General features: G+C 44.5%; 2 protein-coding genes across 7 annotated transcripts in view; one reads left to right on the top strand and one right to left on the bottom strand.

Moving 5' to 3' along the window:
* Window positions 1-11140, bottom strand: part of WDR25 (WD repeat domain 25) — a 648317-nt gene extending 637177 nt beyond the window's left edge. For 4 of the 5 annotated variants that reach the window (XM_069208330.1, XM_069208331.1, XM_069208329.1 and 1 more), the window contains exon 1: window positions 11009-11140. The gene's annotated coding sequence lies outside the window, so the exon portion shown is untranslated. Of the gene's footprint in view, window positions 1-10441; window positions 10476-11008 lie in introns of those variants that run through there. The other variant, XM_069208332.1, reaches the window with a different exon arrangement.
* Window positions 10893-24804, top strand: part of WARS1 (tryptophanyl-tRNA synthetase 1) — a 62856-nt gene continuing 48944 nt past the window's right edge. The window contains exons 1-2 of one of the 2 annotated variants that reach the window (XM_069208334.1): window positions 10893-11261; window positions 21652-21859. In XM_069208334.1, the coding sequence (XP_069064435.1) occupies window positions 21746-21859 (114 nt within the window). In that variant the 5' untranslated portion in view covers window positions 10893-11261; window positions 21652-21745. The other variant, XM_069208335.1, reaches the window with a different exon arrangement.

Genomic DNA, 24804 nt, shown 5'->3' with positions numbered 1-24804 from the left:
ACTGGTCAGAGGTGGCAAGGTGTCAAGAGTCCTAAAGCCAACAACAACAGGTCAGAAGAAATAGGAGGAAGAAGGCAAAAAGTCTGGGGATAACCCTGTAAAAAGGGCCATTTCCAAAGCCCCCTTTCAATATGCACATTATTTCCCAAGTATTTTCTCACACTGCAATGATCTTGAAGTTTCTGCTTCCTCTGAGTGCGGCCTAAAGCTCTTGATATTTCTCCACATGTGTGCCTAGCCATTATTTTTCACTTTCAACCCTTGAGCTGATCAACTGACTTGACTGGATCGGTGGTCTAGCAGTAGCCTAGCAGTGGACACATGCTTTACCTGATTCTTATGCCTATTAAAATACCTAATACAGCACAAACTTCACTAGTAAATAATGATCTTTCTTTCTATTGTTCTTGCATTTTCAAACTGGATGCTGTCTCAAAACATATTCTCTACATTCCTTAAATCCTGCATGAAAAACTGACCTTAAATTAAAATTTCTGACTGCTGCCTCTCCTTTTTCCCCCTCTCTTTCAAATGTCCTTCTCCCTTCTGCCTTCATCTACTTGCCTGCTCTCTCTAAACACAAACTGCATGATCACATGCATACCTTATTCTCTATTATTGTGTTTCGGCATATTGCTCACAACTCATTTACAAGACCACAATCTCTCCTCCCTTCTCTGGAAGTCATACCTATGCAACCTAACTATACCCAATCTCCTCTAACTCATCTATTAATCTCACAAGACATGTGCAGGAGCTCACATATCCCCCGCTAATGTGCGAGGAAACCCCTTTTAAATTAGTCTACCATAAAGAAACTGGAATGACTTCAGTGAATTGTTTGGTTGATTGCACAGTACTAATCCCAGTAACTAACAGTAACCAATGACACTGGACTAACCAATAACCTTGGGCTCAGGAGCAGCATGCTGCCCGACATAAAGAGTTTCCACGCCTCGTCAGGGCTAGTAAGTGCTATATAAATGTGATTACAATTACAATGTTGTGAATCATTGGGACATCCTGGTTAAAGAAACTGCCTTGCTTTCCAAAGCAAAAATTAGAGCTTAGTGTTTCATATCCTAAAGCAATGTCATAAAGAAATGTATGAGTTAGCTAGGTAATTATGAAAATATTTCTCTTGCTTCCTGGGAGCCCAGTAAGCCACCTACATGCCTGGGAAATGTGATAATGCTGATGAATCCCCTTAACAAGGCATATGCTTTTTAAGCTACACACAAGCACTACATTACATTCCTCAGAATTAATGCATAAAGGCCATGCACAGATGTGGAAGCATGGTGACAGTACCCAGGGAACCCCTGGGCCTATGTTGAGACCCGCCCTGAGCCCAGCTACTGAGGTGGCGACGAAACTGAAGGAGAAAGCCCCCTCCCCAGAGACGAGGAGCTGCGGAAGGCCTAGGTGCTTCGAAAGGTCAGACTAACATGTATCCCTGTGCAGAGGGCGACAACAAGGACTGCTGAAAGCAAAAGGTGAGGGTATCCGGATTGGGGGCACGTGTTGGCACAGAGGAATCTCCGGGAGGGGGGGTAGGGGGCCAACTGAAGGGGAGAAGCCCCAGGGCCCATAGGTGAGACTTGTTGACGTCTGCGAAGGGCAGGTGGGTGACCAAAGTTAACTCCAAAAGCCCCAGGATGTCAGGGGTGGCTCCCCAAAATGGTTACGACCCAGAAGTGTCCCTAAGTGTGGGACTTCAGGAGACCTGGCCATCCAAAAGACTAGGGGCACAAGGTGGAAACTCCTTCAAGGGGCACCAAACCGAGAAGGATAGAGATCACTGAGGAAACAGAACAACCTCCCCAACATGCGCAATCCTCTGGGGGGGTCGGTCGAACCCCATGAGACCTAAGGGAAGCGTATTGTCAGAGAGCAAAGTAGCCGGAGTCTGAACTGACACAGCCACGAACTCGGGCACCTGGGGGTGGACAGAGAGTGCTCGTGCCTGTGGGGGAGTATGGTGTCCCCGTCCGTAGGTTAACGGTCATTGCCGCATGGATGACCCAGACATGGGGGTTGACGAGACACCCAGGTGGGGGCGTTGCGCCCACTCCTCCTCTGAGAAAGGCCGCCCTAAGAATGGGGAAGCCATGATGCTGGACTGCAAAATGCGGCTACCCTGTGGGGCAGATGGCCTGGGATGATCCAGGGACCTAGGGAATATTGTCTGCCTCAAATCTCAAAAGATGGGCTCCCTGCTGGAGCTCCAAGGCTTCCTGATGACGAGGGTGGACAACACTAACAGGAGGAATCTCTGGAACTGGAGAACCATACGGCCACTATCCTAGCGGCAATCAAAGACACTAAACTGTCCCTGGAAAATAAGATTAACACAGTATCCCTAAACATGGGCCTCCTGCGAACTGAAGGAGAACGGTAGATGGTACTAAGTGAGTCCTGGGAGACCTATGGCCCAAGATCCACGGCAGCGATGAGGCCAGCTGAGCCCTGCAACAAACAGTAGCTCGACTCCAGGCAAAGGTGGAAGATGTGGAAAGGTATTCAAGGCAGAACAATCTAAGCATTGTGGGTGTCCCGGAGGTCCAAGGTTCAAGCGTGGAACTGATTCTGAAGGACCAGCTCCTCAGAGAGATACTCAAGGGCAAAGCATCCAAAATGTTCATGATTGTATAAGCACACTGAGTGTCTGGGTAGCCCCTGGCGCTTGGGGCACTGCCCCGTCTAATAGTGGCACGACTGCTTAACTTCCGTGACCGGGGTCACATTCTACAAGTGCAAAAAACCACCGACCCTGGCAAATGAACAACTGCTATCCAAAAACAAAAAGAGACACTTAATAAGGTAAAACAACACCTCTGCACCCTGAACCTCAAATATGCGTTGTTGTTTCCGGTGAAACATAGGGTGTGCAACAGCGGAAAATCAGACTTCTTCTAGATGGCTGGTGAGGCATGGGAGTCTCCAGGGCTACAGACAATGGGCCTAGAAAGGATGGGAGCGTGGTTTGCAGAAGTGCCAAACTCACTCCTGCTGATTGGGGGAGACCTCAACTTAACACACCATAGTGACTGGGACAGAACAAAAAATCCAGGGACGGGCCAAGATGAGACCAGAGTCTGGAGACCTTTCCAAACACATTGGGATTGATAAACTTATGGCATTCGGAATACCCAGAGACTAGCCAGTACACATATAAGTCCCATCACTTGCGCTCCATGTCAAGACTAGACTAACTCCTCGCTCCAAAACACCAAGTGGGACAATTTTGACACTCACAGATACATGCCCGGGAATTTTCTACTACTCGCCACACACAATATTTCTGCAACAGAGATACCACACACAAGGGGAGAATGGAAACTGTACCACTCCAAGTTGGTGGCATAGAAGACCAGAAAGTTAGTGATGGAGACCACGACCCAATACTTTACTAAAATCTCAGGGTCAGCGTACTCGGAAATTAGTGTATGGGAAGCATACAAGACCGCCCTAAGGGTCTGTTTTGTAGCACACATAGTAGGCAAAAGGAAAGTGAGGGACATAAAGGTGGCTGCTCTGGAGGCAAAGTTAACTCAATGGGAGGTGGACCACACCTGCGATCTTACCCCTGCCATGGCGAGCCAGACTGAGACAGGAAGAGAGGAGTGGAGGCGCCTACTCCACCAGGCAAAGAGTAGAGTAGAGTAGGGCACTCTACCAGGCAAAGCAAAGTAAATTATATGAAGTGGGAAACAAAGCAGGCAAATTCTGGGCATGGCTTGCCAGAAAAGAGCAAGACCAGAGATGGACTGTGGACATCAGGGACCCAAGCAGTAACCCCAGGGGACATTGCAGAAGCATCTGCTGCCCACCTGGAAACCCTCTACCGGGCTTAGGGAGGGGCCAACCAGGGGGCCCTCCGGGCCTTCGTTGAGACCTCCCGGTGCCCAGGCTCTGGGAGGTCTTCATTAAGCTCCTAGATTGGGATCTCTCTGATGGCAAGGTAGGTACGACTATTAGCTAACTGAAAAGTAGAAAGTCCAAGGGACCGAACAACTTCCCGGCAGACTTTTCAAGTGTATAAGAACTGACATAATTGGCCCGCTTAGGACAATGTATATTTGAGCCCTACGGTCGGGGCCTGGCCTCAGGATCTCCGCAAAGCCTCTATGGTACTCATAAACAAACAGTGGAAGCCTAGAGACAACTGTGGTGCTCCATATTCCTCCTGAATGTTGAGACGAAAATCTTGGTGACATCCTTGGCAAATTACCTCCAGAAGATGACTGATATATTAGTGGTCCCAGACTAATCAGAATGTATGCCCATTTAGGGCCACCAGACATAAGCTGCTCAGGCTGGCGGGGTGCTTGGCACAGTGCAGTCACAAAGTGGAGTCAACACTCCTCCTATCCCTTCATGCCAAGAAGGCGTTTGACTCTATAGAGTGGTTGTACCTTATGGGTATTCTCAAGAAAATCGGACTCTGTGATAGATTCCTGGCGTGAGTGAGGCTGCTTTATACGGACCCGTTAGCCAGGGCCAAAGTGAATGGAGCCTTTTCCAGGTTGTTCTCTTTAGGAATGGGTACTAGGCACGGATGCCCACTCTCACCCCTGCTGTTTGCACTTGTGCTCGATCCATTGGCCTGCTGACTGTCAACAGAGGCTTTGCTACAAGAGCTGAAATGGGACCCCGACTGGGAGGATGTGATGTCCCTCTATGGAGTTGACATCCTGCTCTACTTGGTTGACCCGGTCCCAAGGGTGTTGAAGATACTGGAGGTGTTTGGCTCCTTTTCCGGTCTATGTATCAATTGGAATAAATCTATTGTGTTCCCACTATCTGGAACTCTGATGGATGCGGAATGGTGGAACTCCCTCACAAGGCAACCTCAGGAGTTCAAATATCAGGGTATATTGATAACTAAGGATCCGGACTCCTTCTTTACAGAAAATCTGGATAAAATTATGGACTCTTGTAGACAGGCAGTAGACCGCTGGAAGAAACTCTCCCTCTCTTTCTTGGGCACAGAAGCTCTATACAAGATGATCTACCTACCCAGGTTTGTGTACGTTCTAGAGAACACCCTATTCCCGGTGCCAGCGTAATTCTTTAGATCAGTGAACGCAGTCATGAGCAGTCTGCTCTGGGGGCAGTGGGGGTTCCCCACGAATCACATGGACATCCCTCACAAGGAAATCATTTGACGGCGGCGTAGCCCTCCCCGGTCTCTGCCTCTACTATTGGGTGACCCAACTACAAACAATGAATGACTGGACATTTACATAGCAACAGGAGCCGGCGGTGATGGCAGACAGAAGGGCAATGGTCCCGGAACGGTATATCTGGAGGCTGTATGACAACAAGAGCCTACCTCCATTGCCAGTGCCTATAGAAGTGGAAGTGGAGACGTGAAGAAAAGCTAACAAGGCCCTTGGCTGGAGGGGTAGGTTGATGCTGGAGACCCCCTTGTGGGATTCCAACAGTTTGAAAGGTCTATGGGCAATAAATGGGTATGCCAAATGGGCGTTTATAGACATTTCCCCAGTGGGAGATATCTGGAGGGGATGATTCCGTTCCAAGAGCTCCACTCACAATATGAGCTCTCCTGGGGGGGAATACCTCAGATATCAACTATTGTGCCATCTCCTGGGCACACATGCGGAGGCCCTGAAGGACACCCTAGACGAAACATCTCTAGAGTGCAGGGTACTGGGGGCCCCCCTCAACAGCCATGCAGCATCCTGACAATATTAAACCCTTTTACTCAACAGCACTGACCCATGTCATGGAGAAGCAGGAGGGGGACCTGGCTAGACTAGAGGGTGACGACTATGGAGAGGCATGCAGGTGCCCCCACAAGGTACCAATCTAGGCTGGCTTTCAACTGATACACCTGAAACTGCTCCACAAGGACTATTACACTAGGTCGAAGTAGTTCCAGGATGGGGAGAACAGACTCAGATAGTTCCATGAGGGTTGAGCAGAAAGGCACCCTACGTCACATGGTATGGGAATGCCTGTGCATCGGAGGCTTCTGGGTATGGGTGGGGGTGGAGAGGCAGTTCTCTGAGGTAGGTCTGGGTATGCACGATTGACCTGCCTCCCCCCTCTCCACCCCAGTTGATAACCCTGGGCACATGGAGAGCCAGTCTTTAGATAGATATGCCTTACTTTTCTGTAACACAGCTTTGATGGTAGCTAATTAGGACAGCATTAAATTGTGGGGGAGCAATAAGGTCCCAAAACACAGCTTTGATGGTAGCTAAATGGGACATCATTATATTGTAGGGGAGCAGTAAGGTACTGAAACAGAGAAAGTGGAATGCCAATGCAGACTGGTACATGCATTATGAAAAAATGGTGTATAAGGCATGTGGATGTCCCAAAAATGTTTACAAGGTGTAGGGGCCTTGGAGACAAATTATAGATTATATGCCCTGATAGGGAGCGATGACCAGGGAACTAGGGGGCGCCCGGTATGAAATGTGACAATGCTGTGTTTTACTTTTTTGGGGACTGGCCAGTTCTTGACTACTGGGTCAATGAGACTAAAGTGGTGTTATGTGGGAGAGGAAATGTATGCTGTGACGTAATCATGCCTTAAACCTGTATTGTTTTGTAATCATGTCTCAAAGCTGTATTGTTGCGGTGGGGTGGCCACTTTCCACCAGCAGTTTGTATGAAAACCAATAAAAAGATGTTTTTTTTTTTTAATCTATCATATCACATTAAAGTTAAAGTCACTCCTACTACTCAGAATGTATTAAAGCTAAGTAAAACAAAAAACAAATGTGTATATATATATATATTTATATATATAAATAAATAAAACCTAGTGGTGGTCGCCACTAGGTAGTTATAGTTAGGCCCATGTTTCCACAGAAAAAGCGTTTTTTGACTTGCCTATATCTTTGGCACTGTTTGACGAATATTCACAAAATTTTCCCAAAAACTTATTGAGGTGATTCTTGGTGCGTATGGAAAGATTCAGGAGTAATCCATCAAGCGGGGGCCGAGAAGAAGTGGGGGTTTATTCCTATCGGACCTTTAGACACATCTACAGCCTGAACCACTGGACGGAATTACACCAAATTTGGCAAAAAGCTACCTTTCGGTATGCAGATTACGCTGCTGCTTATTTGGTGTAAATACATTCAGTAGTTTTTGAGAAATTTATGGAAATTCTAATTTGAATATCCCTGGCCGCGAACTATTTGAGAACAAAGATGAGCTTGTGCAGGGAAATGCACAGTTCTGATTGGCTGCCAACACTTCAAACTAGGAAGCGTTGGCAGCCATCTTGGGACTCAGCTCGAGTTGCAGAAAAAAAGTAAAAAAGAAAAAGAATAGGGGCCAGGGTAGGGACACACTGACCCCTTAGCACTGAATTTACTCATACAAAACCATAGAAATTCAGCAGTTACAGTTAGAGTTCTTTCAAGTAACTAAAACTCATGCCCTAAGTTAACTATAACTCGCGCTTTTGCCTTGCACAGCTAATTAATCCACATATTATATAATTCATGACATGCTCTATGCCATCTTTCATAGTCTCATTGCAACATTTGCAATAAAACTTTTGATGAGACAACTGTGCATGGCGAGGGTGCAAGTTATAGTTACCTTAGGGCATGAGTTTTAGTTACTTGAAAGAACTCTAACTATAACTGCTGAATTTCTATGGTTTTGTGCAAGTAAATTCTGAACCTAAATATAATGTCCCTGTAACTTTTGTTTTTGATTTTACTGCAGATGTTACAGTGACATTATCAATGATGTTATCAAAGATGTCATTAGTGCTGTAATTTGTGGGACAATTAGCAGTGCACTGCGAAGGAGTGAGTTATAATCAGTCATCTTATGGAGGGAGTTAAAGTTACTTGAAATAAGTCTAACTATAACTGCCGAATTTCTCTGGTTTTGTGCGAGTAAATTCAGCAGAATATAACTACAATGTCCATGTAACCTTTTGTTTTTTTGGTGCATTTCTAAGGTTTTTTTTAATTCTATTTCCTAACTATAACCTCCCTGTAACCTTTGTTTTTTTCAGTGATATTCTATGATTTTTTGAAGGAAAGTAATTTTAATTACTTTACGTTAATCCAACCACCGCTACACACAGCCTTTGGTTGTGCGCAGCGCAGGTTGACTACAGGGCCTGACCTGCGCCCTGTCCCTGAGGCCAAGCCCCTATAACCACCCAACCCTGTGCTGTGCACGGCCGAAGGCCGTGTGTGGCAGCAGTTGGCCACATGGCCTGCGGCCAGGCCCTGCAGCCAAACCCTATAACCACCCAACCCTGCGCCACCCACGTCATGTGGCCAGGCCCTGCAGCCAACTCCCTGTAACCAACCAGAGAGTTTTTTAAACTTTAAGGATATAGTTACAATTATATGTTTTAGGGAAAATTGAAAAGAAAAATGTAATTGTCAAGTAAAAAGAATGAGATCGTCTTTCAGTATATACCTTAAACGTTTGAAGTTGAAAAGAAATTAAATTAGGCAAATGACCAAAGACACACTAAGACTGGAACACTCAACCTTCAGTGTGAGGGTCAGAGACCTTAACCACTAGTCCTTTGATGGCTCATACAGTATCCAAACATAACTTTGACATTCAATCCAAAGATTATTTTGGTGAAAAAGACTTAAAAATTGCATCACTAAGAATGTTTACATTCAAAACACTAGTAAATAAACAGACACACTCTATGAGATACCAGGACTTGAACCTTCAACCTACTGACTGACAGTCAATTGCTTTACCAGTAGGCCGGAAGTAACTTCATTTTTTTAAAGCTACAGGACCGCAGTGGGAGTCTGAAGGCCCCTGAAGTCCAAGCCGACTCCTGACTCCTGTGGGAGCAATATTTTCATCTGTTTCCCTGCGCGCATATTTGCGTGTAGCGAAACAGATGCAAATTCCTCTTTCTCAAACAGGAGCTGTCAGCTCCCAACAAGCAAGAAGATGTCAGCTCCCACCAAGCAAAAGCATACAGCTATGTCCCGGGGGCGGGCACCCCAGGACATAGCAGGAGCTGGCAGTCCCCAGGGCCATCATTGGCTCCTCGAGGGGGGTCACGCAGCCTCCCTCCAATGTGCAGTAGCCCCGGGGAGGTGGTTGTCCCTGGGGCCTGAGGTCTATGACAGATCCCCTCCCTTCTTTAAATTCAGCCCCAGGGAGGTGGAGGTCCCCGGGGAGCCCTGCATTGATTATGATTAAAGCCGCGGGGAGGTGGCAGTCCCCGGGGGGGGGGGGGGGTGGGGGGGGTCAAGCGACCCACCTGCATTCTATGTAATTTAAGTCCCGGGGAGGTGGCGGTCCCAGGGCCTGCGGGGGGGCCACACCCCCCCACATGCAATGTGAATTTAGCCCCAAGGAGTTGGCAGTCCCCGGGCATAAAAATGCCCTAGCAGGGGGGCTAAGTGCGCTCCATCCTTTATTCCAACATGCGCCCGGACCTGGCAGACCCGCGGGCTTGAAAACAATTTTTGCCGAGAGTTTGCGACGCTGTCGAGAATTTGCGGAAAAGGCTTTTTGTAGGGAGTGTTTTTTTAGCCTTGGCTGGGGCCCTCTGCGACCCCAGCACCAATTCTAGGGGGCCAGGGTGTCCCTACCGAGGTCTCTTTTCGTTTTTTTTCTTCACACTTTTGTGTGGGACTCGGCTTAAACCAACTCCCCAAATTGCTGCCAGCACTTCCTGGCTGAAGTGCTGGCAGCCAATAATAGCTCTGCAGATCTCTGCACAAGCTTGTTACTATTCATGAAGTCATTGTGGCCACAGATATACAAACTTGGATTTCCGTTAATTTCTCAAAAATTGCTGAAGGGATTTACACCAAATAACAAAAATCACAATCTATGTACCGAAAGCTACCTTTTGGCCACATTTTGTATAATTCCGTCCTGCAGTTTGGGCTGTAGTCGTGCTCAAAACTTGTATAAGAATTAACATGGGAAACGCATATTTTTTGACCCCCCCCCCATTTTTTTCTCAGCCCCGCTTGACGGCTCACCGCGAAACTTCCCATGTGCAACAAGAAACACAGGCACACCTCTTTTTTGGAAAATTTCGTGAAGAGTCGTCAAATGTTTCTAAAGATATAGGTAAGTCAAAAAACGCTTTCACAATGGAAACATGGTCCTAACTATAACTACCTACTGGCAACAGAGATATATATATATATATAATCCAATACGCAACAAAAAGCCACTAAGCATACACAACATACAATGCAGAGACAGTTACGCAGTACCTGCATAGCAGTGAGAGTTGAGGATTTTAAGTGAATAGACTATGGAAGCAAATTTGTGAAACAACCAAAATGCAAGATTTTACGTTTATAGCTGCGAGTGCTGTACATCGTATCTGGTTGTGATTTGAAAAGAAAAATATCAACAACAGAAGCAGCAATTAAAATTCAGAAAGAATATACGCACGATCCCACAAAACCATCAACAACGGAAATCTTACTTCAGGTTTACAACTCCGATGACAGCCAATGAAATGACAGGATCGGCTGCCGAAACACAAAAAGGACTAAATGCTCTCACTTTTGCTTGGGACCTAGCTATGGGTTGAAAGTTCCTGTAGCAGATATTTTGGAACGGAAATATTTTCAATATCGTTCGATAATACGTCTAAACATTCCAAACTGAACAAGTCAAATAAAGGGCATATTTAGGTAAAAATACTGAGACTGGTCTCTGGGGAGGAGGGGAGGGGTGGTAGTTGAGAAAGATAGCCACCTCTGAATTCATTTTACTCTAAAGCGTGACTGTATTTGATATTTTGCTGCATTGCTTGCGATATTATAGATCTATCACTAAGCAATATGTTGAAATCAATTCCTTTATGTATTGATTGAGAACAATTGAGGGCCATCAAGAAGTTATTATTAAACAATTCAGATAGATGTTTATTTATAATGGTTGGTTTAACTTTCCAAGATGGCTACCAGTGCTTCCAGCTATCTCATGCTTTTTTAGCCATGGAGCGCTTGAAAACGGATTACAGGCAATGGTGCCCCTGAACACCTACCTGAGCAAGTTTTTTTGTTTGTAAAGCGAAAGATCCAATCAAGTGCCAATGCTTGGCGACAAAGGTATCAGTAAGGCATCACTCGCCTTAGTCGAACAGCATAGTCTGATACACGTGGGACTGAGACAGCGATGAAGCGGAAGGGAGGCGGTGTTTCCGGACGGAGCGCATTAGCTGTGACACATTGCCGGTTTGGCTGCTGGTCTATTCTGATGCAATGTGCTTTCAGTTCTGGGTCCGAGATGTGCTGACGGTGAGTTATAGGCTGCGTTTCGCATTGTTGGACTGCTCACGGTACCGCCATGCAAAGAGCAGGACATAAAACGTATCTATACACCTGACAACAGGCACTATAATCACTAATCGACAAACACTGATTATAGTCCCCCTACCCATAGATTGATTTTATTATTTCAACGAGAGTGGTGCCGGATTGTTGGGTAAGATTATTTATTTTGAAGTTAATAGATATGAATCCGCCTCGAGTGGTACAGCTGTGCTGGAGGTGTTTAATTCACCATGTTATTGTTATCAGGTTGTTGATTATTCCAAAGAGCGCGGCAGCCTCTTAACTAGGGTGAGTTTAAAGGTGTTAAAACGTTTGTTACTGCTGTTTGTATATCGACCATCTCCAAAGGATAACTCCTCTTAGCGCTTGTGGTTTGACAGGATGTGTACTGCCTCATACTATATTTGATTTTCTTGAATGTGGCAACCTAGGGCAGTGGTCTTCAAACTTTTTAATGCCATGCCACCCCCTCTCTTGCAGAAAAGAAAATCACTGAGCCCCCCCTCCGTATTTTTTCACAATTATTCTATTAAATTGGCAATGTTTAAATATGTCTACACTTATTTATACATTACAGTTAAGTTCTGTTACTGTTTTAAAAACGCAATTAAATACATGATGCTAAACAAACTATTTAGGTCAGGCAGGCCTTCTTACAAAGTATCCACAGTGTGATTATTAGAAGTGAGAGGGGGAGTTTTGAAGAGCATTTTTAGTTCCTTCCCTTTTAACACATACTCCAAGCTTGGATATAAATGACAAAACATGTTAGTGATGGCCCATTGTAGAGCACTTTACTGCTACTCATGTTTTTCAACTTAAAGCAAAGCCCTGTTCTTAGCATAATGCTTCTTTTGGCCAGAACCTGCCCCACCTCACCCATTCAGGAGCACTTTAGGCACCGCTAGGGGGCCTGCTCTTCAGTTTGAAGAACTCTGACCTAGGGTGTGTGTGTGTGAGTTTTGCTTCTAAGCTCGAGTAGGTGTGGCAAGGTGTATAGGTGATGTGCTTTGGCAGTGTAGTTGTTGTGTGCATTTACTGGATGTGTGTCAAGGGAACTAGGGAAGGGGCTTAGACTACACTTGGTAAAGGAGAAGTAGTCGTAGTGCGCTACGTTGAGAGCAGCATGTTGCCAGCGGTTTGGCCTTTGGCACTGTGTCCGTTTTGAAGAAAACATCCTTACATGCTGGAAAGAAAGCAACCTTGCATGAGGGAAAGCTCATTTGCATACTTACCAGCCCTACTGCTTTAGGTGGTAGGGCTACCGCTTTGTTGTTGGTTTGCCTCAGTTTCTGAAAGGACCATGAAGGAGTAGGTAATTGAAATGAGCGTGGTTTGCTAGGTAATTGTACTCTACCTGAAGTTAAAAAAAAGAGCACCATTGCAGCCTCATTGATGTAGCCTGGGACTCAGAAAAAACCCTAGTACCCAGTGGCTGCTGCTAAACCGTGTGACATGTCAGTATGAGGCGAAGGTGTGCACTGTACATTCCACTGCCTTCTGACCTTCCTTATGAACCCGTTTGAGCGTCTGGCTCAGGCTTCTACTTGTAGCTTGCGTGCTACTCCTAGCTCTACAGCACCCTATAAGTAGCTCTTGTGTGTGCAGCCTAGCATACGAAGTTAGAAGCTTTGCTTGGGTGAATTAATATGCGTATGCCAAAAATAAAAAAGCATGTATTTGAGACGAAAATCTGTGTATTTAAAGAACTCATTGTGACTTGTGGATAAAAAGTCACATTTCCAAAATATATTTGAAGATGCATAATTAACTGATTAATTATGCAATGATGGGTATAGTTATTACTAATATTATTACCTTGGTTCCAAGGAAACTCCAGCTATGGCAATCCATGTAGAGGCATTCCTCTTTGACAAAGCCTTTTTTATGTTACGGCTGGCAACGCTGCCTGATTCATTGAATAAATCACTGATCAGATTCGTGCTCATCGTGGCCCTGAATACAATTTTTCCTTGATTAATCATTATTACAATACTAATAAAATTAGTAGCTCGGGATTATTTTCATTAAACACATGTAGTTTTTGTTACAGAAAAAGTTGGATAGACCTGTTCTGGCCTAGGAAGGTGGCATCTGTGCTCGTGCTGCTAGGTGAAGGCCTAGGATGCCAGCTTACTCATGTGCTGGAAGACTGTTGTCTTTCAAGAAAGTAATACAGTGAAAGAGAGCACACAGGCAATCTCCTGCAGAGGACGCTGGTAAGGAGATTGTCCCACCTGCGTTTTAAGTTAAGCCTACCATACACCACAAACTGTCTGGCTTATGAAACCCTATAAAGCCTTTCAGCACTCGCCCATTTCTGGCTTTACTTGACTTCACTTGTCCATCTAGTATTTGTCCCTTCTCTGGAGCATAGCCTCTTTGGAAGCTCTCTGACAGGATGGCTTCTAAGCTTTCACTGGTCACCTATAGGGAACTTTTTTTCCTTTTTAGCTAAGTACTCCATCAGAATGCATATGTTTTCCAGCTGTCTCCCATGTGCTTTTCTTCCCCCGCACTTCATATTCCTCCCTCGCACATATTCTTCTCCTCCGTCCCCCGCCACCCACCACCCCACCCACCCACCCGCCTGCTCAGAGTTGCCCTATCCCTTGTGCTTATTCTCTCTCTTGTGTATGATTCTGCCCATCCCTCCATGTTGTCCTTTCCTTGTGTGCTGCTTTTCCACTCCTCCCTCCACCTTTGTTTTTATTTTATTTTTTATTTTTCTATCTTAGAATGTTAAAAAAAAAAAATGGCACCTACATCATTTTGTAAGCGCACCCATGCATGGTGACGCATGCCTACAAAATGACGTGGCCATTAGTGACAGCATCTGTATTACAAACTAATGGGGTAACCTGATAAGTCGAAGGACCTGGGTATATTATGATACATACAACAGAATGGTCTCCTGAATTAGTTTGGAGGACAATTCTGTTGTATATATCATTAGTGACAGCATCAGCACAGTCTTGTTCCTCTTTTGGCCTTGTTGCATAGCATTAGCAGGAAATCCTTTTATGCCACTGCTGTACATCATCAGGAAAGGTATTGGAAAGTCAATAGGTCCCCAAGTTGAGATCTATTAGCTTTGCCAGTGGTTGTTGATTTCAGTGCCAGATCACTGTTGATGTACACTTCTGGACATTTAGTAACTAATACTTTGAAGTGGGGTGCAAACCGTTTCTGTGCCGAGTGCAATCGTCAGGAATGTAAAACACACTGCAGTGTGTGTAAACCCAGCGTGCACTTAGTGTACGTCTTCTTGACTATCTATATTTTAATAATTACACTAATTCCAGGTGTAGGAAGCTGGCTTTGTATATACAGTACATACCAAAATGAGGTATAGTGTGTTCAGAGTCCAGGGGTTATCCAGAGGCTAAAGTAGATAATACTAATGCTCTCTTTTGTGGTAGTGTGGTCGAGCAGTTAGGCTTATCAGAGGGTAGTGCAAAGCATTTGCTGTACACAGTCAAGAAATGAGACACACACCCAATGGCTAACTCCAGGCCAATGTGTTTATATAGCAAAAATATATTTTGTTACTTTATTACTAGAACCAAAAGGTCCTTGTTGTATGTAAGTATCAGACATGTGTATCAAATGTACTTTGTTTTAGTTTTGCAGATAAAGCAGTTTACAAGTAAGTAACGCTTTTCAATTTTAAAAGTAGACACAGTGCACTTTTTCATAGGAATCAATACAGTCCTAGGGGAGGAAAAGTGTTAACACATTTAGCAGGTAAGTACTCGACTGGCGTGAAGCATCTCCACCCAGATCAGGCTTTGTTCCTGACCCTAGAGAGCACAAAGGCTCTCACCCCCTGGGGTCAGAAATTGTCTGTAAGTTGCAGGTTGGCATAGACTGGTCAGCCTTTCACTAAAGGGTTGGGTAAAATACAGGGGGCATCTCTAAGATGCCCTCTGTGTGCAATTTACAATAAATCCAACATTGGCATCAGTGTGGATTTAGTGTGCTGAAAAGTTTGATACCAAACTTCTCAGTCTTCAGTGAAGCCCTCATGGAGCTGTGGAGTTCGTAATGACAAACTCCCAGCCCATGTTCTTAATATGGCCACACTGCACTTATAATGTCTAAGGATGGACTTAGACACTGTAGGGGCATATTGCTCATGCAGCTGTGCCCTCACCTGTGGTATAGTGCACCCTGCATTAGGGCTGTAAGGCCTGATAGAAGGGTGGCTTTACCTATGCCACAGGCAGTGGTTTGTGGGCATGGCATCCTGGGAGGGGTGCCATGTCGACTTTACCTTTTTCTCCCCACCAAAACACACAATCTGCATTGGCAGTGTGCATGTGTTTGGTGCGGGGGTCCCTTATGGTGGCACAATACATGCTGCAGTCCTTAGGGACAATCCCTGGCCACAGAGCCCTTGGTAGCACTGGTACCTTTTACAAGGGACCTAGCTGTGTGCCAAGGGTGTGCCAATTGTGGAAACAATGGTACAGTTTAGTGAAAGAACACTGGTGCTGGGGCCCAGTTAGCAGGATAGCAGCACACACACAGTCATGTTAGCATCAATACCAGGCAAAAAGTGCGTGGGGGGTGAGGGTAACCATGGGGCACTTTCTACACCAGGGGCAGGATGGTTGCATAGCGTAAATAAAGGTTGCAACATTGCTTTATGTTAATGATTTTCCTTTTCAAGTTGTCATTTGGGTCAAGTTGCCTCCCTAGATTTGAGTGCAATGTCACATAATGTGATTTTCTATGATGTCATGATTGGGCACGAGGCCATGTTATGTAATATCTGGTGGTGTCATCATTATGCTAGTCAGTGGTTTGAAAATTCAAAAATCATACCTCTTTTCCCTCACAGAATGTTGGCAAGCATATCTATATATACTCTGAACAGATGTGAAGAAAAACACTTTGAAAACTGCTTTGCTACTTTAGTTACATCGACGCATTGCAGTTGTACGTTGTGTATGATGCAACATTTTTGTATGATGCAACATTTGTAAACTCCTAGAAATAATTACGATGTTGAAAGTCTCAATGTGCAAAACAGATCTATAGGTTGTGGGTTTCTCCAGTGGAGTGGAGTCTGGGAAGATGGTGGTTATCATTTTGTGATTTTTCCTTGTTAAAATGACCAATATTGTCTCTATGTTGTGACTTTCCTCAGTGGAGAAGGTTCTGTGGGAGGTTAGGCTATTGCAGCCATCCTCCTTGAGAAGTATCAGAGCTTCCTGTGTTTGAATTACAGTGTGCTTGTTACTGACCCTCTGGCCCTGGGTGAGTACTAATGGGTCACTTCAAAGGCTCCCAGGACTTTGAGGCAGCACTTAGGAGTGAGGGCTCACTCCAACAAAGGCCACCAGCAATATCCAGGCCAGATCCAGTTGCTACTGGACAGCAGGGTACTCCAAGGAAAAGAACGTCTCTTAACCCTGTAGTCGGCATGAGTTCAGCCATCTGACCCTTGGAGTCCACTTCGTTTTCTTGGGTGCAAGGGGGAGCATGAGGCACAGGCCCAGTTTTTCAAGGCACCCCTCAGGTCATAGACAGCAGGTCCAGTCCTCTTCTGTTCTTCTGCCGGTCCATAAACTGTTCTTTAGTGGGTGCTTGGAGGTACCATATTTATGCCTGGCACCAGCTGGTAGGTAGGTGTGACTTCTAGCTACTCTGTAACCAATAGGGTGGGTAAAAATTCCTCGAGCTAGCGCTCCCAACTTTTTCAGAAGTTCCTGTTTGCCTTACTGCAGACAGGCCCAAATGCCTTGTGTCAGGGCTTTTTCACGATGAGAAGTTTTCCGCCACACTAAATGTGGGCGCGGAGTGTGCGCTATAGTAATCAGAGTGCCGTCCTACATCTGACACTAAAATTCAGTTTGATTTAGGGTCTGTATCTTCAATAAACTGTTCAGTAACTAGACAGGAAATACACAAGACTTGTCTAGGCATCCTGTTTTTCTCCCTTTTAAGTGTGTCCCAAGTGTTACTTGTGGTCCAACAGATCTCTCATTCACAATGTGACATTGTGGTGTCACAGGATGTCCACAGACACAGTCCTCATATACTGTGGAGTTCAGAGTAGTCAAATGTGCCCGTTTAGGTCAGCCTATTGATTGCCTTTGTGGGGCATTTCACACTGCTTTGACACCAGTTCCTGGGATAAGTACAGGGTGGGAGTTGCTTTAGAGTTAATACACATTAGCTGCTAGAAACCCCTGGCAGCGAAAAGGTAACTTTCTAAATGTTACTTTTCCTTCGTATTTGTTCGATTTCAACACTGAACTAGATAATTAAAAAACTATGTTTAATACTTCTTAATAATGTTTCTAGCTGGTCCCGTTCCTGGTTGTATTAGTATTTTAATCTGCAGTCTGGTTTTCTACATAAAACACAGAGGCCTGCCACAGTGAAATAGCTTTGGACCTTGTCACTGTAAGGTCATAGTAATAATACTTTTCTATATGTCACACTTTTAAATAACATGCATCATATCTTGTGAGCTACAAGGCCACATGGGGGTGACTACTAATATTTAAGAGAGGTTGTTACCTGTCAAAAAGGGGCATTGTAACAGTTTGCACTTCATTTAACACTGCAACAGTCAGGATACACAGAGTAGGGAGACTGTCACTATTTTGCACTGCCCCCGTTGTGGATAGCACAATAGGTGCTGCAGTGGTATTTAACTTTTAGGTCCTGTGTGCATTTTCTACACCATGTACTAAGGACTTGATGGCAAGTTCAATGTACCAATTAGAAATGAGTCACTTTAACCATGTTTCAAGGGGGAATATAGGCACTTTACTCTTGCTTAGCAAAAATAGCATCCAGAAAAATGCAACAAATCTGGGGTGATCGTGAAGAAAAGGCAGATTTCCAAAAGTTAAGCAATGGAATATTTAAGTACACATATTTACTATGACGTCTTCCTCATGTACACCCAATTAGGAGCTACTCAGCCAATCTTCTAATGATAGTTCATGCTGTCTCCCAGTGGATCCCTCTTAACCACTGACATCTTATATTCTACCAGCCACACACACATCAGACAGAGATACCATAGAAAGCCCTTAAAACAGAATTACTGGCCATATCAACTAAGGCTACACATAACATTTTCTAATGGGGTGGTTAAACATAGACAAAATCAATAGTGCATGATCAGTGTGTAGTGAGACATAGACCACAAAGTGCATGTAACAATCAAATAAATCCCTCTTGGCTACAAGATCATTGGGCAAGACTGTCCGCACTAACCCGGAGATGGAGTCGCCATTATATTCAATGATCCCATCAGCTGCACCACCTACACCGAAGACAACCCCATCAGCTACATGCAACACCTCACATTCAAGATACATATCACAGCCAGTTTCTCCCCGGGCCAAACCATTGTATACAGACCAACAAGACCCCAAACCAATTTCTTCAGTGACATCACAGACTTCATCGCGCCCCCTCATAATCAACGCCAGTACCTTTGTCCTCCTCAGAGACCTTAACTTTCACCCAGAAGACCACACTGACCCAAATTCTACAGCCCTTCTAGAAAACCTTAGAAACCTTAGCTTCACCTAGCATGTTACCAAACCCACCTACACCACCGGACACCTAGTGGACCTGATTTCCTCCTCAATCAGCAATATAACAGTCAACCAGCCAGCACCTATGACCTGGAGAGATCATGTTTTTGTCAAGTTTAGCATAACCATCCTGCACCATCACAGACCTACCACCACCAGAACCACCTGCAGAAGCTTGAAACGCATTTCCAAAGAGGGTTGGGCTTCTGTCCCCTCTCTGAGCACTAGCCCGAGCACACCAGCAACTTGCTGGAATTCCATCAAAAATCTCAACAGCTGTAACACCACATGCGCTGACACAATGACTCCTCTCAAGCTTAACCCAATGGCAAGAGCCCAACCACACGCCAGCTGGTACACAGAGGAACTCAGGCTGACAAAACCCCACTGCAAGCAACTGGAGCAGAAATGAAGACACCGCAGTTAAGACACCACAGATAAAGACATCTTCAAATCAGCTGTAAGATGCTACTACCAGCAAATACGGAATGAGCAGCACACAGCTCTTGCAGATCACATGGATGCCAGCACTAAAAGCAGCAAGGAAATCTTCACATTATCAAAGATTTCACTGTACCTTCTGCCACCTCTAGTAACATCACCCCCACACAAGACCTTTGTAACCAGTTCTCAGAATTCTTCTGTAATCACCTCCATGTATTATAGTTTTGACCCTCAACCAGACCATGTCATTGTCGGACTCAGCTTCCTATCACCGCTGATGAACAAACCCTGACCTCGTGGTCTGCTTTCACCACAGTCGCTGCTAACATAAAGACCATCCACTCAGAGGCTCAATCTGATCCTTGCCTCCACTGAGCCTTCATCAAAGGACTCCTACCAATCAGTGAATGCACTAACATCCATCTTCAATGCCTCCATCAACTGAGGTTCATTCCCGGACAGCTGGAAACATGCCACAGTTGTGTCCTTGCTCAGGTAGCCAACCATTGACCCAGCCAAGCTTTCCAACTACACACACTTCTCCCTCCTACCATACGGACAGAGGTCTTAGAGAAGCGAATCAACCAATGCCACACTGACCATCTCAGCAACCACCAGTTCCTCAACACCACGTAGTCCGGAGTCAGGCCCAACTACAGTACAGAAACAGCACTCCTCATCACCACAGACAAAATCCCCATGATACTTGACAGAGGCAGCCCTCATTCTCCTGGACCTCTCTGAAGCATTTTACATGATTTCACACCCCATTCTCGTGAGGCGCATGCACAAGATTGGCATCTAATATCCCACTCTCTGCTGATTCTGCTACTTAATGGATAGAACACAAGCTGTGAGCCTGGCATGTTACACCTCGGAAGCCCACAAACTTATCTGCAGAGTTCCTGAAGGTTCATCACTCAGCCCCATCCTCTTCAGTGCTTGCATGATCCTACTGACCAACATCCTCCACAAACACAATACCAAAATCCTCTCCTACACAGATAACACACACCTCATACGCTCCCTCTTGGACAAGACACTCAACACAAGAAACAAGATCACCACCTGCATGGCTGAAGTCACTAACTGGATGAAATACAGCTGTCTCCATCTCAACACCAAGAAGACAGAAGTAGTGACCTTTGACAAGAACACCTCAACGTGGGACTCCAACTGGTGGCGGACTGAACTCGGACTGATGCCAGAAATCTCGTAATAATCATCAACCGCAAGCTCGACATGACCACACAAGTCACCAGCATTACTGCATCCTGCTTCCACAACCCGAAGAAGACCTTCAAATTGCCCCCAAGCAACACTAGAAAAATTGTCAGTCACGCCCTAGTCACCAGTAAGTTGGGTTATAGAAACTCTGTGTGTGTCGGGATCATAAAGCTACTTAGTAGAAAACTACAAACCAGCAAACTCATCCTCGACCTCCCACACAGAACTCTCATCACACCACACCTCAGGGAACTAAACTAGCTCCTGATACACAAGTGTGCTCAATTCAAACTCCTCACACATACATTCCAGGCATTACACAACTCGGGCCCAACCAACTTGTACAGTTGCAACTCCTTCTACTAACCACCCTGACACTTCCACTTCACCAGACTCCTACTCGCACACATCCTTTGCATAACCAGATCAGGCGGACAGGCTTTTTCTTACATCGCTCCTACAGTGTGGAACGACCTCCCACTACACATCAGAGCCTCCTTTCCTCTTCTTGAATTCCACAAGAAGCTGAAGACCTGGCTTTTCAGTTAACCAACATACCATAGGTAGGGATAGGGACACATACCTGCTCAGCCCCAGGATACCCTTGTGGGTGATAGCAGTACTTTACAAATACACATAACATAATACAAACAGAACATTTTGGAGAATTTATGTATTTATAATATGGGGTCGCTTTGGGTGGAAGTTGTATGAAATGTGATGGCAAGTGGAATGTTTGGTAATAAGGGGATAAGAAGTCTCAACAGTTAAGGCATTTAATTCCTAAGGGGAGGGCTGTCTGAAGTGCATACAATAACAAGGTGGTTATTCTGTGACTGCTGGAAGCACATAGGTCAGCTCATAGGAGTTAGATGGAGTTGAAACTTGATAGTGAAGTCTGGTCATGTTTAGTTTGACTTAAAACAGATGGTGAGCTTTTGTGTGGTGTAAGATCAGTTGGGAAAGCATGATGACATTCTGTATATAGCTTTCAACACTAGGGTGAATAGCTTCTCTGTTTTGTTTGTTTGGTTCATAGCTGTATTCATCTTCCCAAAAGATTGTCTCCTTTTTAGTTTTTCTTGTACACTCACTTTTTTTCTTTTCCTTTTCAGTCCTCACTTTCACACAGTTTTTTGTGTACTATCATCTTGGAGAAAGCACTTCAGTTCTGGGAGGAGAAAGATTCACACAGCTGCAGAGAATAACATGGCAGACTCTGTAAATGGTGGACCAGTTACCTCAACGCCATTAGAACTGTACGAAAGAGTGACTGCTCAGGGGGATAAGGTTCGGTCACTCAAAGTGGAGAAAGCAGCAAAGGTAGATTTCAAGATTGCTAACTGTTCTGCTTGTGTCATGTAACTGCCCTTTTAAAATTAAGTTTAATCATCTTAGACATAAAGTGAAATCTTGTATTACACGTTTGCTTTTTATATTTAAAATACAAGTACTAACATTAACACAAAATTGAAGGGAGACGCGTCTGGACTTGAAAATTAAGTGCAGTGAAACAGTAAATATTTAAATATGGAATGACGACGAATTCATGTGTAATTCATACACTAATAGCTAAAAAAAAAAGTCACCAGAATTCATCTTTCTACACACCAGCTGACCACATTAATTTATTAAAATCCTAGGATATTCTGCCATTTTGAAGGATTATGATTTTGTTTTTTACTTGAAGGTCATGTTTTACTTCATACTAACATGCTAATCAGTCATCACATATGTGTGAGATGAGAATGTTTAGGGCAGAGATCTGTAGGTAATTGATCTTAATGAGCAGGGCTTGTTGGAAACCAACTAGTGCTCCTGGCAGGCGCCTGAAGTCTTCTAGAGCGGATTGCTTGAATGTGGAACTGGCATGCTCTTGAAGGTGTTGAAAGTATGAACCCCACTCCCTGGAATCATTGTTTCCTTCTCCTCCTTCCATATCATACAAATGGTTCTTGGCAATCGGTTTGGAGGCCTGTTTCTCAGCTAGAAGTCAATATGGGCTGGCAATCACTGGACCATTGTACGAAGTCAAGGTAAGCAAGAGAGAAGCAAAGCAACCTGTGAACTACAGCTGAACTGGGGCTGTGACATACGTATTTTTTGGCATTCGCAAAAGTGGTAGGTGGAGTTGAATTCCAGAGATGACCGTTTGCTAACCCCAGCTGCGCAATGGGAGTCTGGCACTAATGTGTTGCTCTCAAAAGCTGTTTGTTGGCAACCTAACATTGAGAGTCATGCCCTGTTTGTGATGATCCAAGAATTTTGATTGCTGGTTGAGACACCCAGTATTGTGTAGTAATTTTCTGAGAATCCTGCGTGAGCACCTCTCTTCTTAAAATACCGAAATCAGACTTTAATTCCAACAGATTCACTGCCCATGAAGGAAAGTTGGGGTGGGAGACTGCCCGCCTTCCCCACTGGCCCTATATTGGAGACATAGAAATAGACTGCACAACCTGCAAGATAATTCCTCTAGTCACATACCCCTTAAGAAGGTAGGAACCCCGGACACCTACTTTAGACCAACCACTTCTCTGTCTTGGGGTAAAAACACCTACCTAGAAAGTGCACCTCTTGATGGTGCCTTCTCTATAGCGCCGAAGCTCCTCTGCCTCTGAAGCTGTGGCTGTGTGTAAAGTTTACTCTTTTTTTGTTGCACCACGCTTGAATCTGCCTTTTACAAATGCGTCAGTCCACCCGGGAGACTGTGCGAAGGGGCATCACCATACTACTGGAACTATGTATGGGACTTTTAAAAGACATTCCCCTTGTTCGTAGCGCATCGCAATCGTTGCAGATGCACACTTTGCATAGACTCTTGAATGGAATAATTAATGAAACCTAATATATTGCAATGCTTAAAAGTGGCTTTCTTACAACTGAACACATACACACCACTCAGCCGACTGAGCAACCTGTGATCTGATCATCTTAAACTGCTAAGTACAGAACCAACATGATCTTTCGGACCTACTCTAACTCTAGTATATATTATATTCACTTCTATTACCTATTGAATACAGCTGACTGACCAAAATATTATTCTTTGCCAACCCTCTCACTAAGTTCTAGATTGAGAACTAAACAAATATTGGTGGCTTACTACAATGAGATTATATACAGCAAAAATATTGGAAGTACCCCTGAAATCAGTCATGAAAGAACTCTTTCTTAATGCAGAATTGTCATAACTGGAATCCAGAGTGATACATACAGGGGTGTGGGATTTAATGAAAATATCTACTTGTCCATTGGACAGGTGGCTATATAAATCTGCTTGTCCTGTAAAAAATCTACTTGTCCATTTTGTGCCATGTAGTGCGGCGACAAATCATGGCAGCAATCTCACTAAATAAGAGTTCTGGTGATAGCCTCTCTGATTATGCCAGGGATAATACTATAGTATAGTTTGAAAACTAGCAATTCCCTATTTTGCCACCTTTCTGCAGATCTACACATTGGGGCTGGAGGAAGGAGTAAACCATAGCTCCAGGGTTGGAATGCCTTTGAGTCTGTGCAAGCATACTAACTTGCATGTTTTAAGGATTTTCACCAGCTCTTATCTAAGCTTTCCCCTTAATGAGAAAGGTTGGAAATGTTTTCTTCCTGACAAGGGCAGAAGTAGAAGTGCTTCCTGGGGTGGTTTAAAAAAAAAAAAAAAAAAAAAAAAAGAAAAAGTGAAGTGGCTGGAGGGAGGGTGAACTAATAAATGCTCCATAGATTTTCACAAATCTGCACACACATATTTGCTTGTGCTAAAATACAGTTCACAAATATTTTCTAGAATACGATTTCCTGATCTACTTATGTAAATTCTTGTGAATTCATGAAAGCCATAATTTTGCAGTAATGCAAAGACTTGTATCATGGGTGCACTTTTGTGAATTCATTCAAGAATTGGGCCCCTAAATCGGTCTGGTGCTAACCAAGACCTTTTTTTTATTTTTTTTTATTAAAATTCAATTTCTCTCTATACTTGCATTGACTGGCTTTACCGTGAGTCCATTCTGCCGTTCCACAAGGAGAATATTGGCACACAAAGTAGTTTTGTCAAGTGCCACGAACTACTGTGGCAATGTGTATTTTTTAGGGCCCCAGATTTTTTTGTGTGTTTTTTGCCAAGGTTTGTAACATGGGTGAGGACCTAGCAGCTCCAACAACAATAAAGATTTACAAAAGCCATGTCAAAACAAGACACGCATTTACAAAACCAAAAGTCTGACCACTAATGTCAGATCAGTTGGCTCTGCCAGTGCTTATTTATT

The sequence above is a fragment of the Pleurodeles waltl genome, chromosome 9, assembly GCF_031143425.1.
Source record: "Pleurodeles waltl isolate 20211129_DDA chromosome 9, aPleWal1.hap1.20221129, whole genome shotgun sequence".
NCBI lineage: Eukaryota > Metazoa > Chordata > Amphibia > Caudata > Salamandridae > Pleurodeles > Pleurodeles waltl.
Note: the sequence above shows the minus strand (reverse complement) of the source record. Positions and strands in the feature narration are given on the sequence as shown.